This window comes from Perna viridis, chromosome 1 (assembly GCF_037379345.1).
Source record: "Perna viridis isolate PV_CMFRI_1.1 ecotype Kerala chromosome 1, ASM3737934v1, whole genome shotgun sequence".
Lineage (NCBI taxonomy): Eukaryota > Metazoa > Mollusca > Bivalvia > Mytilida > Mytilidae > Perna > Perna viridis.
In genome coordinates, this window is record NC_142445.1 from 18,800,431 (window position 1) to 18,813,680 (window position 13,250).

The window sequence follows — 13,250 nt, forward strand, 5'->3', positions numbered from 1 at the left end:
AAAAAATACACGTGGTGTTTCAAAGCAAGTTTAATCAAATCTACATGCTTGTATAAAAATAAATGTCGACAACAACGACAATTATTTCCCATAAATTGAATTGAATCCCCCAGAAAATCAAAATGTTAATGTGGCTGATTTAGGATTTTAAAAAAAATACATTTTGAAGGATTTTTTTTCTCAGAAACCCGATCGCGTGTTGGTTGACTGTGGGACACGGATCATTAGAATTTCCGGGTGGTGTAGTTGTACGATCTTCTAGCCGGGGCCTTTGTAAAGTAATGATATTAATTTGGCAAGCACCTGGAGTGAAAAAAAAAACAAAACAAAACATCTGACCCAAATGAAAATCTCAAAATGACATAATATGTGCTTAAATAAGGGAACCTATATTAAACTTTCAAGTCAGAAGTACTTAGTTCATACAGTCCCTACTTGCGGAGCTCGGGATACAGCCATATTTTGTCCTGTTTTTGCAGAGTTACCACCCGTAAGAGCAGGTATAATTTCGAAGTCTCTCTATTCGATGTTCGGATTCGGGTGCAGAAAAAAGAGGTGACTTGAATGAAAATGGAATCCCCAGCAGACAAACACAACGGTGTTTCTAAAATTTACAGGGTGTTTCATTTTGTTGGTAGGTTACATAAGGATGATTTTCATTTGTATCCCGGGTAAAAAAAAATTATGGCAGGCTCAGTAGAACGAGAAATTCCCTTTTGACATTCGAGATTTTCTGAAGTATCGTCGATATCGGATGGAAAACGTTACGTGTTCCGAATAGATACCTGCTCCAAAAGGAGATAAATGTTGACAAAATGTTGGTCCGCAAGTCGGGAATACAAATTTGTATCAATAGTAACAGATATATTTCGTTTTTGGAAAGCTGCGATGCATTTCTTCTCTCTCCTTTGTGTACATTTTTTCTTGTCATAGGGATTAGCCTATAAATGAAGGAAGAGTTTAAAAACACATGACTCAATTTAATTAGTTCTTATCTTCTATTATTTTTAGGTTCATTAAAAAAAAATGGTATGACTTCTTCAGATTTAAAGCAAACTTTTTGACACAACTTATGGTGTCAAAATGCAGAAAAAAAAAAGATTATTACTTAGTAACATATGAAATAAAGAATTTTGAAAAAAAAGCAGTTTATTCAAAACAAAAACCATGACTTTTTATTGTAGCATCACCAATCGCCTATTATTTTTTTTTTTACTTTAAAGTGAAAAACACACAAAATTTGGCACTTAAAGTATTCCATGTGAAAAATATCTGGGCGAGGGTTGGCGTGATATGCAAAAGGAAGATAATTAACATTGCACATTTTAAAGAAAAGATGCCAATTTCTGATGCGGCAAGCAATTTTATTGGGTTTTATTATAAAATAACTTCACTCATCGTCTGTATCCCCACACAAGAAAGTTCTTAATTGGACTAGTTCACAAGGAGTTAATATAGCAAGTTAAATGTCCTTTTTAATAAAACAATAACATGAATAAATCGGTTTTATAATGACCCCGGTAATGATTTGTACGATCATAAATCATAATACTGAAAAAAATTAAGAAACATTAAGGAAACAGCAAGCGCATCGACACTACAGTAAAATATAATAGAAATACTTGAAATGTAGATTTTTATAGAAAAGGAAGAGCATGATCGGAGATGTTGACACAATATGTCAATACCACCAAGTACCGGATGTGTTACTATAATAAACAAGTGTTCCGTGGAACAGGTAGCAAAAGTATTGTGAAGTCAGTTGTGACATTGTCATCAAATGTAATAGTTTGGAGATGCAACGGTAACTACGCTTCATAGCAAATGTTGGTAATGAACCGGAGACAAAGAGATGTCACGGTTAAATGTGTTGGCTTTCTCATATGTTTTCTTGCGTTGTTAGCAATCTATCAATACCTGAAAGTCCCGCCGTCAGTCGATGTAGATGATTATGATAACCCATTTGTTGTTCCTCTTGAAAAGGAGGAAGACACTGAATCATTTTTTAAACTACCACAAAAATTGAAGAACGTGATTGAGAAAGTGATGCCAGTAGAAACAGAAGTCACTGTGCAACCTGTTTCTCTGCCAGAGAGATATCGATCAAACTGGGAATCTCTTGACAAGAGGCCTTTACCATCGTGGTATGATGAAGCGAAAATTGGAATTTTTATACACTGGGGTGTTTACTCTGTACCGAGTTTCAAATCGGAGTGGTTTTGGTGGAACTGGAAAGGGGCGGGGGCAAAATACAAGAAAGAAACAGTAGCGTACATGAACCACTTCTATAGACCTAACTTTACATATGCTGATTTTGCGGCACAGTTCACTGCTGAATTCTTTGATCCTGTAGAATGGGCTGAAACTTTCAAAAAAGCTGGTGCAAAGTAGGTAGATATTCATAAATATTAAAGAAACACTATCTAGCTGACCCATACGGAAGACACATGTATGCGAGTTGTTGTCGACACTTTACATCCGTCGTTGACTTATAAATATTTTTATTAGTCGTCCTCTCTGAAACTACCTAGTTGATTAATATCAAAATTGATACCAGCAATATGAAAAATCTGCTTAGCAGTTGTGTCGGTAAGACTGATGGAGCATAAAATATGGATATTTTACACAGGGATTAAGTCGTAATTTCTGAATACCAACTACCTGCATATCTGTTGAAATAAGAGATACTGAAAAATAAATTCTTCCTTCTTCGGGTGAAAGGGCTTTACAAAAGTACCCACTGGGTCAAAGTTTACAATATCCGATAAGAGTTTTATTTATTTAAGTCTTTAGCTAATAATTTTATATCATTATAGACAGAAACGTCCTTTTACTAACTGGTCCTTTTGACTAAACCTGCTAAAGTCTTCTGTGAAGGGTCAAAGTTGTATGACAAATATTTGGCTTGAAAAATGAAACATGAAATTAAATGTGTAGTGTTAGAAAGAAATATTGTTTATTAATGTAGAGCTTAAAGCTAGAATGATGTTAGGTTGAGTCTCTACAAGTAATTTGATATTTGTACTGCTTGATAAAATAATGAGGCCACCAGATTTCTTTTTTTTTTCAGGTGAGCGATTCGGGCTTGTTGGATATTAAGATGTATAAAAAAATATGAATTAGTTTTTCCACAACAATCTGTTGATATGCTATGTTAGATAGAATACATCAAATTTTAAAGAATCTAAATTTCATAGCTGGTTGATTTTAAGGGGAACATATTTCAATATATTGGCATACATGTACATTGTATAATGCATTGGAACTTAATGTACGAGCTTTCATATTGATTCAACACCTGAACTACCTGTATTGGCAACCCAGGTCGCTATACACAATGTGCTTTTTATGTGTCTTTGATGCAGTGCACACTAAAGGACAACCTACATGTATGTGTTGTAGGTATGTAGTATTCACATCAAAGCATCACGAAGGATACACTAATTGGCCGTCTGAATACTCCTTTAGTTGGAACTCTAGAGCTGTTGGTCCGAAGAAAGATCTCGTTGGTAACATATTTTTAAATTAAGTTTAATTAAGTGATCAAGCAACATAAGTGTAGTATGAAGACTGTATTTGAATGCATTTGAAGTGTGTAGAAAGACATCACAAGCTTTAAAACTTTGAAACAGCTTATAGGTAGATATTACATGCAAACTCTAGAGAAAATTCCTCGTTGCTGCTTCCACACATTTCTATTAAGATATTATCATATCCGGTGTCTTTCAGTATTGAAAGAAATCATGCATAGTCCGAAACAAGACACTGTACTGGATACAATGTCAAATCTGGTAGAGAAATGCAACCTGATCTAAATTTCATCAGGAAGTCCAGGCAACGGAAATATTGAACTGGAACCTACTATATGTGCCTAAGGTCTTTAGCCTGAAAATGTTCGACACTCGCTCGTGGCAATGAAAGACTTATATTCATTTCCGAATTTTTAGGGGAACTTAGTGCTGCCGTTAAAGGAAAAGATCTGAAGTTTGGGTTGTACCATTCCTTGTATGAATGGTTCCACCCGTTGTACCTGAGAGATAAACGGAACAAGTTTAAAACTCGATATTTTGTAGAGGTTAGTATTCAACCCCTAAAAATCTATTGATTGGTGCCTCAGAAGCAACCATGCATAATGTAATAAGTTAAGACGATACTAAAATGTCTTTCTGAGCGTAACATTGAATGTGAAACGAGTAAAGTACAAATTTTGCTGGATAATATATCGGTACTTCTAATATGACATCTTCATATTGTCAAACAGTATATGTCGGTACAACTCCATCTTTAGCACATGTGCACTGTCTCTTTTCTTTCGCTGTCGCTTCGAGACTAAACACTCATTTAAAAACGTTTACGCGATGATTTAAAGGCTGAGAGGTTATCTAATACTATACTGATACTTATTCAATAGATGGTGTACTTGGATATCTGGTTTATTTCTTAATTAATCAAACTTCCATACGGAGAAGGTTAAACGGAACAGAGTTGTTTTGGCTACGCCTAGGGAAATTGTTCTCACAAAAATTACCGTTTTTGTTATATTAGAAAAGAAATAATTCCTTCCGGGGGTAGATTTGTACTCATTTTAACATGGTTTTTGGCATTTATATTCTCATTTAACATCTCGCAGTCGCTCTGTGTTAAATAAGCCAATATAAATGCCGTACCCATGTTAAGGTTATTGTGCCGTTGTACTTCGTTTTTCTTCACTCTATTTTCAGTATTGTAATAATCGTAATTTAGGCATAGTGTGACGTTTTCAATAACCATTTTATTAATAGAGGACTAAGTCCTCATAACGATAACCAATACATTCAACTTAAACCTTTGACTATAGAATATTTCCTGCTAGGAAGTTACAACTGTGATACAGAGTTAATTCGTTACTGGTTTCGTATCTTTTCAAAAAGCTAAATGTTTGTCTGGTTACAATCTCCTGTGCAGATGTTATATTCACCATTTTTAAGCTTTTTACATCTGCCACACTCAGTGTCAAACCTCACCATTAATGCAGACTAATACAGTACACCGCAAACAGATTCTCGGATTTGTGACGAGTTGCGCTCATACCTTGTGGATATTTTCATATCCCGTATAGTATTGTCTGCATGCTAACAGCGTAATATGTAGAAATTCAAGAAACGGTTATAGGTCTGCGGAGGAGATTGAGCAGTTTATAGATACAATAAAACCAATCATATATATGTCAAATTTCGATGTGCTGAACACATGTTTCAATGAGTAATCAAATATATAGCTCGCATCTTAAAGTATTGATAAATTATGTAGAAAAATAAATCCTAGTTGATGTTAAACTGTATAAGGCATGATTATTTTTAAAAATATCAATAATATAGTAGTATTCAACTTTGTTCTTTTACAGGAGACACCTGCCTCTTATAACAATATTTCGGTTTTTCAAAGCGGCGTTAATTGTTATTCCCACGTTCTCACCCACCTCATAACTGTTCGGATATTCAATTAAATGTACTTACTTATGAAGACGATAATAAAAACGCTTCTTTTGAAATAAACGAAGATAGGACTTATGTTTGCAGTTGTGAATATATATTTTAGGTAAGGGTTTAAAAAAGGGAAAAAGGGAAGAAAATTTAACAATATATGACAAATCAAGAATATTTGCATATTTTTGTTATTGTGCTCATCTGGAATGTAATATTTACAATTTCAAGCAAGTTATATCATCATTTAAAAAAACATACGCGCATACTCACATAAAGTTTTATTTTTCTTTTCACTTTTCAAATTGTGTTATGGCAAATTATTCTTATTAATTATCTAATCGTAAACAATACCGTACTGGGTACAATAACTCTACTATCGAGATGTTATTTTTACAGGACAGGAAATAAGAAATCCCTTGAGAGTAATTTTTTATTATTGCTTATCATGTCTTTTTGTTTTTGTTTCCAATGGCTTATTTGTTACAACTTTTTGTGAAGATGTATTGGAAAGGTACGGAAGCCATAAAGGGACAACGAAAAAAAAAAACCAAACGAAAAACAAAATAAAACAAAAAACACAAAAACAAATAACCAGATAAAATATATCCATTGTCTCGGTTCACTACAGCACCATGGCAAAAGTGAGTCCCATTTTATTATTTTTTTTACTGAACGTATTTTTTATTATTAAAAAAAGTAAATCCATCTCAAAGCAATTTAAAAGAAATATTTAGAGTTTATGAAAGGTATTTTTTGTCAAATAAAGCCGTTGCCACGAATAAGTTTATCGTTGTCACGAATTGATATATCGATGCCACGAATTTGTATATCATGGCCACGAATTTGTTTATCATGGCCACGAATTAGTTCATCGTGACTATAAATTTTGAGTATAGAACCACAATTTCATAAGAAGTAACGAAGACTATGTTGACCCTCCTACATTTTTTTAAAGGATGAGACGTGATAGACTTATTCTTAAATATTTCAAGGAAGGGCTTACAAAGAGAGAAATCTGTTTTTCCCTACATCCCTACAGAATTCGTTCATGTGCGCAACACACTTTCTTGTAGTTGTTAAAAGGCCTGTCAAGTTTTATCACTGAACTCCAAAATGTATTAAAGTGCGAGCACGATTTTTTGACACTTGGAATTTTTTTTTTTTTTTTTTTTTTTTTTGGGGGGGGGGGTACCTATTGTCTATTTAAGTTTTTGTGCCACATCTTCACGTATGCACGATTCGTTCACCTTCTAATAGTGGTAAATAACCATGCCAGGTTGCATTGCTGAAGTTTAAAAGTACAGACGGACGGTATCGCCGGTGCCCTATTGATTTAAAAACCTATTTTATCAACAATTATGTACTAATATTTAATGTAATTATACCAACTGTAAGTCCCTACATTTGAATATATTTACTGTGAAAACAAACTCACAGACACCAGATATATTGTACCTTAAGTTAGATTAAATGATTCTTCAACACAATACATCAAATTCGTGGCTTGTGGCTACGATTTACTAATTCATTGCCACGACCTACGTATTCGTGGTCACGATATTCTTATTTGTGGCCGCGATTTACTAATTCACGATATAATAATTACTTTTTTCTCTAAAATTTGGTGAAAAATCTGTTAACCCATGTTGGAGTTATTTCCCTTTTTGGAGTTTTTTTTTGCTGTTTTTGATGTTATTACTTTCAAAAATCTTCTCAAAAACTACTATACAGAAAGTTGTAATTTTTGTTTTTGGGGTATCCTTAACAAAATGGCCATTTGGATTTTTGATCGGTTAAAAAGCATGGCCGCCGTTCCTAATAATAGAACATAGGGGTCAGACAGCAGATATTCCCATAATCTCCAATACCGTTAGGTTTAGTTAAATTCTGACTGGGTAAAAGTATTCAGCATGATGCGATCTATCTGTGGTCAAATTTTGGTGACAATCCGTTGACCCGTATTGGAGTTATTGCCCTTTTTGGACATTTTTTGCTTTTTTTTATGTTATTACTTTAAAAAATCTTCTCCTCAGAAACTGCTGTACAGAATTCAGTGAAAGTTGGTATTTTTGTTTTTTTAGGGTATCCTTTACAAATTGACCGTTTGGATTTTTTATCGGTTATAAAACATTGCTGCCTTTACTAAAAATAGAACATACGGTTTGTACAGTAGTTTTTTGCATATATCTCCAAAAGCGTTAGGTTTGGCCAATATCTTTCAATTGCTGAAATATCCTTATTATAAGGTCTACAAAAGTCTCTAGGGATCAAAGTTGTCAGACGACTCCTTGTAAGGGTTATTGCCCTTGAGAGGTGAAAAATGACTTTTTTGACAGTTTTCAGCCTATATCTGGAACACTATGATAGATAGAATGAAGCTTTCAATTGCTGAAATGATTCTTACTATAAGGCCTACAAAAATCTTCAGGGATCTAAGTTGACAGACAACTCCATATATTATTTAGAGTTATTGCCCTTGAATGGCAAAAAATTATGGGTTTTTTTTGCAGTTTTCAGTCAATATCATGAAATATTTAATAGATAGAATGAAACATTCGATTGATGAATTGATCCTCATGATAAGTCCTACCAAAGTCTTCATGGAGTAAAAAATGTCGGACATCTTCTTGTTAGAGTTATTGCCATTGAAAGGCAAACATTTCACCAGGTGAGCAATTCAGGCTCCTTGGAGGCTCTTGTTCTTTAATTTTATCTTTTTTTTATCATATCCACTTGATATATAGACAGAAACTTTATATAGGTATGTCGTATTGTTGGATTCGATTTCAGACCGAAGAAACATCATCTTCCTCTTTGATCATACTGTTTGATAAAAAGTTGTTCCAGTTTTTTATTTTATTTTTTTTTTAATTTAAAAAAATTCTTTTTAGCAATTACTTACCACTACCACTTGGCATTGGATTCAAATTAAGACTAGATTGACATCAAATTCCTGTTCGACGACGCTTTTTTATGTTGTGAGCATTTGGGTTTATTAGCAATATTTTCGTAATAATTTTCTCTCCAAATGATTATATTTTGACGGGAGCTGCATACATGTTTTTTATATCATGTGATTTATTTTCACACATCAACTTCCTGTTCAAGACTTCTTTGGTTTGAGTTTATAAGCAAAATCTTCGTAATAGTTTACCATAGCCACTGGACAGAAGATGTATGTCTGATCGTTGGATTCTATTTCAGACTAGATCAACATCATCCGCCTGTTTGATGACTTTGTTCAAATTTTGACATTGTTTCTGGGGTGGGGAATGGATATATCCTTTTGTTTTTCTAGTTTTAACTTTGTGGCACCCGTACCACGGATCTCTAGATGTAGCTTAGAAAATGTTCAGTGAAAGAAACGACAAACTAACGACGAAAAATTTAAAAAAAAAGATACAGGTAAGTGGAAAATTGATGATATAATATAAAAGTTTGAACGTTGTTAAGAATTTTTTATTACAGGCCAAGACTATGCCCGAATTGTACGAGCTAGTCAATATATACAAGCCTGATATTGTGTGGTCTGATGGTGAATGGGATGCTGAAGACACGTACTGGAACTCGACTGAATTTATTGCATGGCTTTATAATGACAGGTATACACACATTTTTAATTAAATTACAGGCTCATGTTTAGTAAGCTAGTTCTTCTCAATACTAAATATTTTGATATTATCAACCGGCTATTAACTTTACCAGCGTAACGTCACCAAAGTTTGGGTTAGAAAGATTTGCGTTCTTGCACACTTTTTATAGCCATACATTGTATTTAGCGTATGTGAAGGAACCTAAAGAGATAATAAGTAAATCTTGAGAATTCAGGATTTCCTGAAAACATATTTGTAAGTAAAATTTGCAGTCAGTGTCACGCGTGTTAGTGTTTTTTTCAGCATTTTGTACTGTTGTCGGGATGAGACAGCTTCACCGTATAGTGTTTTATGATTGACCATATTTCGATAAAATATTCAAATTTATTTTCCAGTCCAGTTAGAGAAGATGTTGTAACCAATGATAGATGGGGTAAAAATGTTCGTTGTAAACATGGCAGTTTCTTCGACTGTCAGGATAGGTTTAATCCAGGTGCATAATAATGTTTGTTTATATTTTACAAACTAAGAAATATAAGGAAATTATACTTTTAACGGCTTATGAACAAGCGTTTGAATAAATCTATGCACTGAAATTTGCCCTCTACAGAATTTCTTGAAGATATTTGGATTAAGAAAAATTGGCATACAGAAATAAAAGTAGCAAGATAGTGTTGATGAAAAGATATAAATGTATCAACAGGACAACTGCACTGGCAGTAGCCAATTACAGCTATAGCAGAAAAAATGGTTAAGCTTCCAATGGAAAAAAACAATGCTTATTTTAATTGCTTTCATTTTGTATACATGTATCATTGTTCATTCATTCATTAAGATATCATCGAGCTTCTTATAAACATGTGCTCCATATGGATGTAGTTCGTGTTTCATGCAGAATTCAGAAGTATTTATTTCTAGGCGGTTATAATTCACGATTCATAATGTAATGTTACAGGCACTTTACAGAAGAAAAAGTGGGAAAACTGTATGACCATTGATAAGAAATCTTGGGGGTTCAGACGGGACGCCTCTTTAGAGGACTATTATACAGTGGAGGAAATGCTGAAGATACTTGTAGAAACCATCAGGTACATGCTGTTTGTAATCAAAATGCTCCCCTTTTTAAAGCACCTTTGTGTACAATGGGAGAGAGACTGTGTCCAACGAGTTTATAATTCAGATTTGGTATCATGTGTGGTTTATTTGTTGCTGTGGTGACACAGAATATTTATTTACTGAACTTCTTGATTTTTAAAAATCATAGCATAGTTATTTTTTTAAATTATGAACACGTTTGATTTGTATTATATTACAATATCAGATATTTGCCACTTGTGTTAGATATTTGCTTTTATGCTATCGCTGAACATTTCAGTTGTGGAGGAAACATTTTGATAAACATAGGTCCAGCTCATGATGGGACAATCGCCACTATATACTTAGAGAGGTTGAAGCAGTTGGGACAATGGTTGGATGTAAATGGTGAGGCTATCTATTCATCCATCCCATGGACATACCAGAAAGATAATCGTAATGATGATGTATGGTAAGCTACATGGGGTATATTCACTATTTTGAAACTTTTACACAGCATTTAAGCTAGATTCGAGTGATTCCTAGATTCCAGATTTTAAATGCTATTAGGACCAAACAAGTTCTTTTGAAACATCTTCACAAAACAGCTTTTGCTGATAGATATTTGAGAAAGGAATGATGAAAAGTGATGAGTGAAATCAAGATTAACTTAAAACAGATTGAAATCTAGTTATGAAACCCCATAGGACAAATATAAAGAAATATGATAGAACAGTGGGAGCAAATCACAACAAACACAAGCAGAAAAGATTGCAAAATAAAACAAGGTGTATAAAATCACTCAGAATATTGTGATATTTTGCCTATGATTGACTTCTAATTAGTGACTGCATATGATGTGCATTTATTCATAATACATTTTGTATGTTATACCACCTTGAGGTTTAATAAGAATCCATCAACACTCTTGGGCTATTGATTTTGAAGTATTTTTTTTGGTAGAGATCTGTCAAGGGTTTCAATATATAATTCGTAATTATTTTGTTTTTTTAGGTATACGAAAAAGATAAATGGTACCGTTTCACAGACTATAGTTTATGCTATTGTATTGAAATGGCCCACGGATAACAAGTTATTTATTGGAGCTCCGGTGCCTTCATTCAGTACAGTAGTGACATTATTAGGATACAATAAACCAATGAACTGGACTAGTGGTGCCGATGAAGGAATAATCATCAATATACCATATATATCTTACAAACAAATACCTTGTAAATGGACTTGGGTGTTTAAAATGACTGCTTTGAAAAATTCATAATTGTTGAACATAAATTGACTTAAAATACCCCATGCAACAAGTGCATGTTGGTGTGTGGGGTATGGTTGTGCCAACTAAGGTTCTTAAATTGTTATATGATTTGGTGGCAATTAGACCTACGGATTATGTTCATTTTTGCCTAGGTCGTTACACCTGTAATATTCTGAATCTCATTTACCCAATGCCTAGTAAAATACTAGTTACTGCTGTCATACCTGATTGCTGTATTTTGGACATGTCATGAAATTTATTCTAGATATTTGATGTTTAACTAATAATAAAAAAAACAGATAGACAAAATGCTCCGAAAAAAGTTACTGTATGTCCTATATAAATACTTAAGTATCATGTTAAAATGCTGGAATATTGTTAAAATAATAAGAAATCTTACTTTGTATGTAAAACATGAACAGGCTTTCTATTGATTAACTAGTTTGGGGGATGTTGATAATTATGCTTACTAAAATGGAGAAACGGTTCGATGTCCTAGAAAAGGAGTGGAATTAAGGTCGGTGCTTCTAATGACTAATCAAAGAAACGGTTCATTGTCCTAGAGATGTTTGACAAATATTGCTAATTGTTCGAACGAAATGTTATAGGTTGAAATTTTGGTCGACTCTATTCCTAAAATTTTAGTTTTGAAAGCAAATTTGAGTTATTTGAGTCAACTTAATGCTCAGTTACTGCAGATTTTATGAATGTCGTCATAATTCATTTGTATGGGAATATTTTTTTTGTATTAAAGTATCTGTTTAAGTATTTTTAACGACATTAACGGTGATTATGGACACACCCGATGGTCTTTTATTTTACTTAAGTTCGAGTTGGACACTTTATGTTTAAAAAAAAATGAATTATTTATAATTTGTTAATGCTCATTGTGTAATACTCAAGATATCTTTTAAATTAGTATAAACTAAAGTATACAAACCGAGAGGATAGAAAGTTAAAAATTATGGATGCAATAATAAGAATAGTGACTTAAGATAAAACCAATGCATTATTTTATGTGTTATAACCATGACTGTTTGTATCGGTCAATGCGCCTCACATGGATCACTTAAAATTATCATAAATAATAAAATCATCTAATGTGCGTCTTGCATTTATAATCCTTAGAACCGCTAATAAATCGTTCATGTCCGAATCGATAATTAAAAACTATTTCATTCAGCTTAATGGTTCGTTTAATGAATGTTAAATGAACATAACACCATTATATGAAAAAAAATGTTGCATTTATCACAATAATTTATTATTTATAATTTATTGCATGGTATGATAATCATATGTTTTTCAAGTTTACAAGGTTTTTTTTACAGTAACATATACTGTAACAAGAAGAAGACAATATAATATATCTACAAAGATACAAAGATACAAAGATATCATACGTTTCCATGTCAAAATTAACATTAGAATCATATGATAAATTATTAATACCATATGATATCATATGAATCGTGCACAATTTGGTAATCAAATGTGGCACATTTGGCTGTGTATAAAAGCGATGTTAAAAAGAAAATGATGTTTTTTTTCACTTTTACGTCACTATTTTCGGGCTGCACATCACATATGGATTTTAAGTATCTACACCCAAAACCAAATCGTTTTTGCCTGGTCATAAATTCCATGAAGACACACATAAGAATTACTCGAGTATTCATTACATATATATTCAAATACTTTATTGGCGCAACTCATAAAAAAACATTGTTAAGACTCAATAATACCGATATAAGATAAACTTTACAACATGTTAGATATGTTAAAAAACATATTGACATCATGGTATTGTTCTTTTTCTAAACATTCTAGTTTTACATCAAGAAGTCA

At 32.9% G+C, this 13,250-nt stretch overlaps 1 protein-coding gene across 1 annotated transcript; it reads left to right on the forward strand.

Moving 5' to 3' along the window:
• Window positions 1–1,693: 1,693 nt before the first annotated feature.
• On the forward strand, window positions 1,694–12,507 carry LOC148627593 (alpha-L-fucosidase-like). Its single transcript, XM_088575545.1, has 8 exons — window positions 1,694–2,387; window positions 3,403–3,509; window positions 3,948–4,075; window positions 8,934–9,067; window positions 9,454–9,551; window positions 10,014–10,146; window positions 10,434–10,604; window positions 11,147–12,507. The coding sequence occupies exons 1-8, from the start codon at window positions 1,825–1,827 to the stop codon at window positions 11,409–11,411; spliced, it is 1,599 nt and encodes a 532-aa protein (XP_088431671.1). The 5' UTR covers window positions 1,694–1,824; the 3' UTR covers window positions 11,412–12,507.
• Window positions 12,508–13,250: the final 743 nt, after the last annotated feature.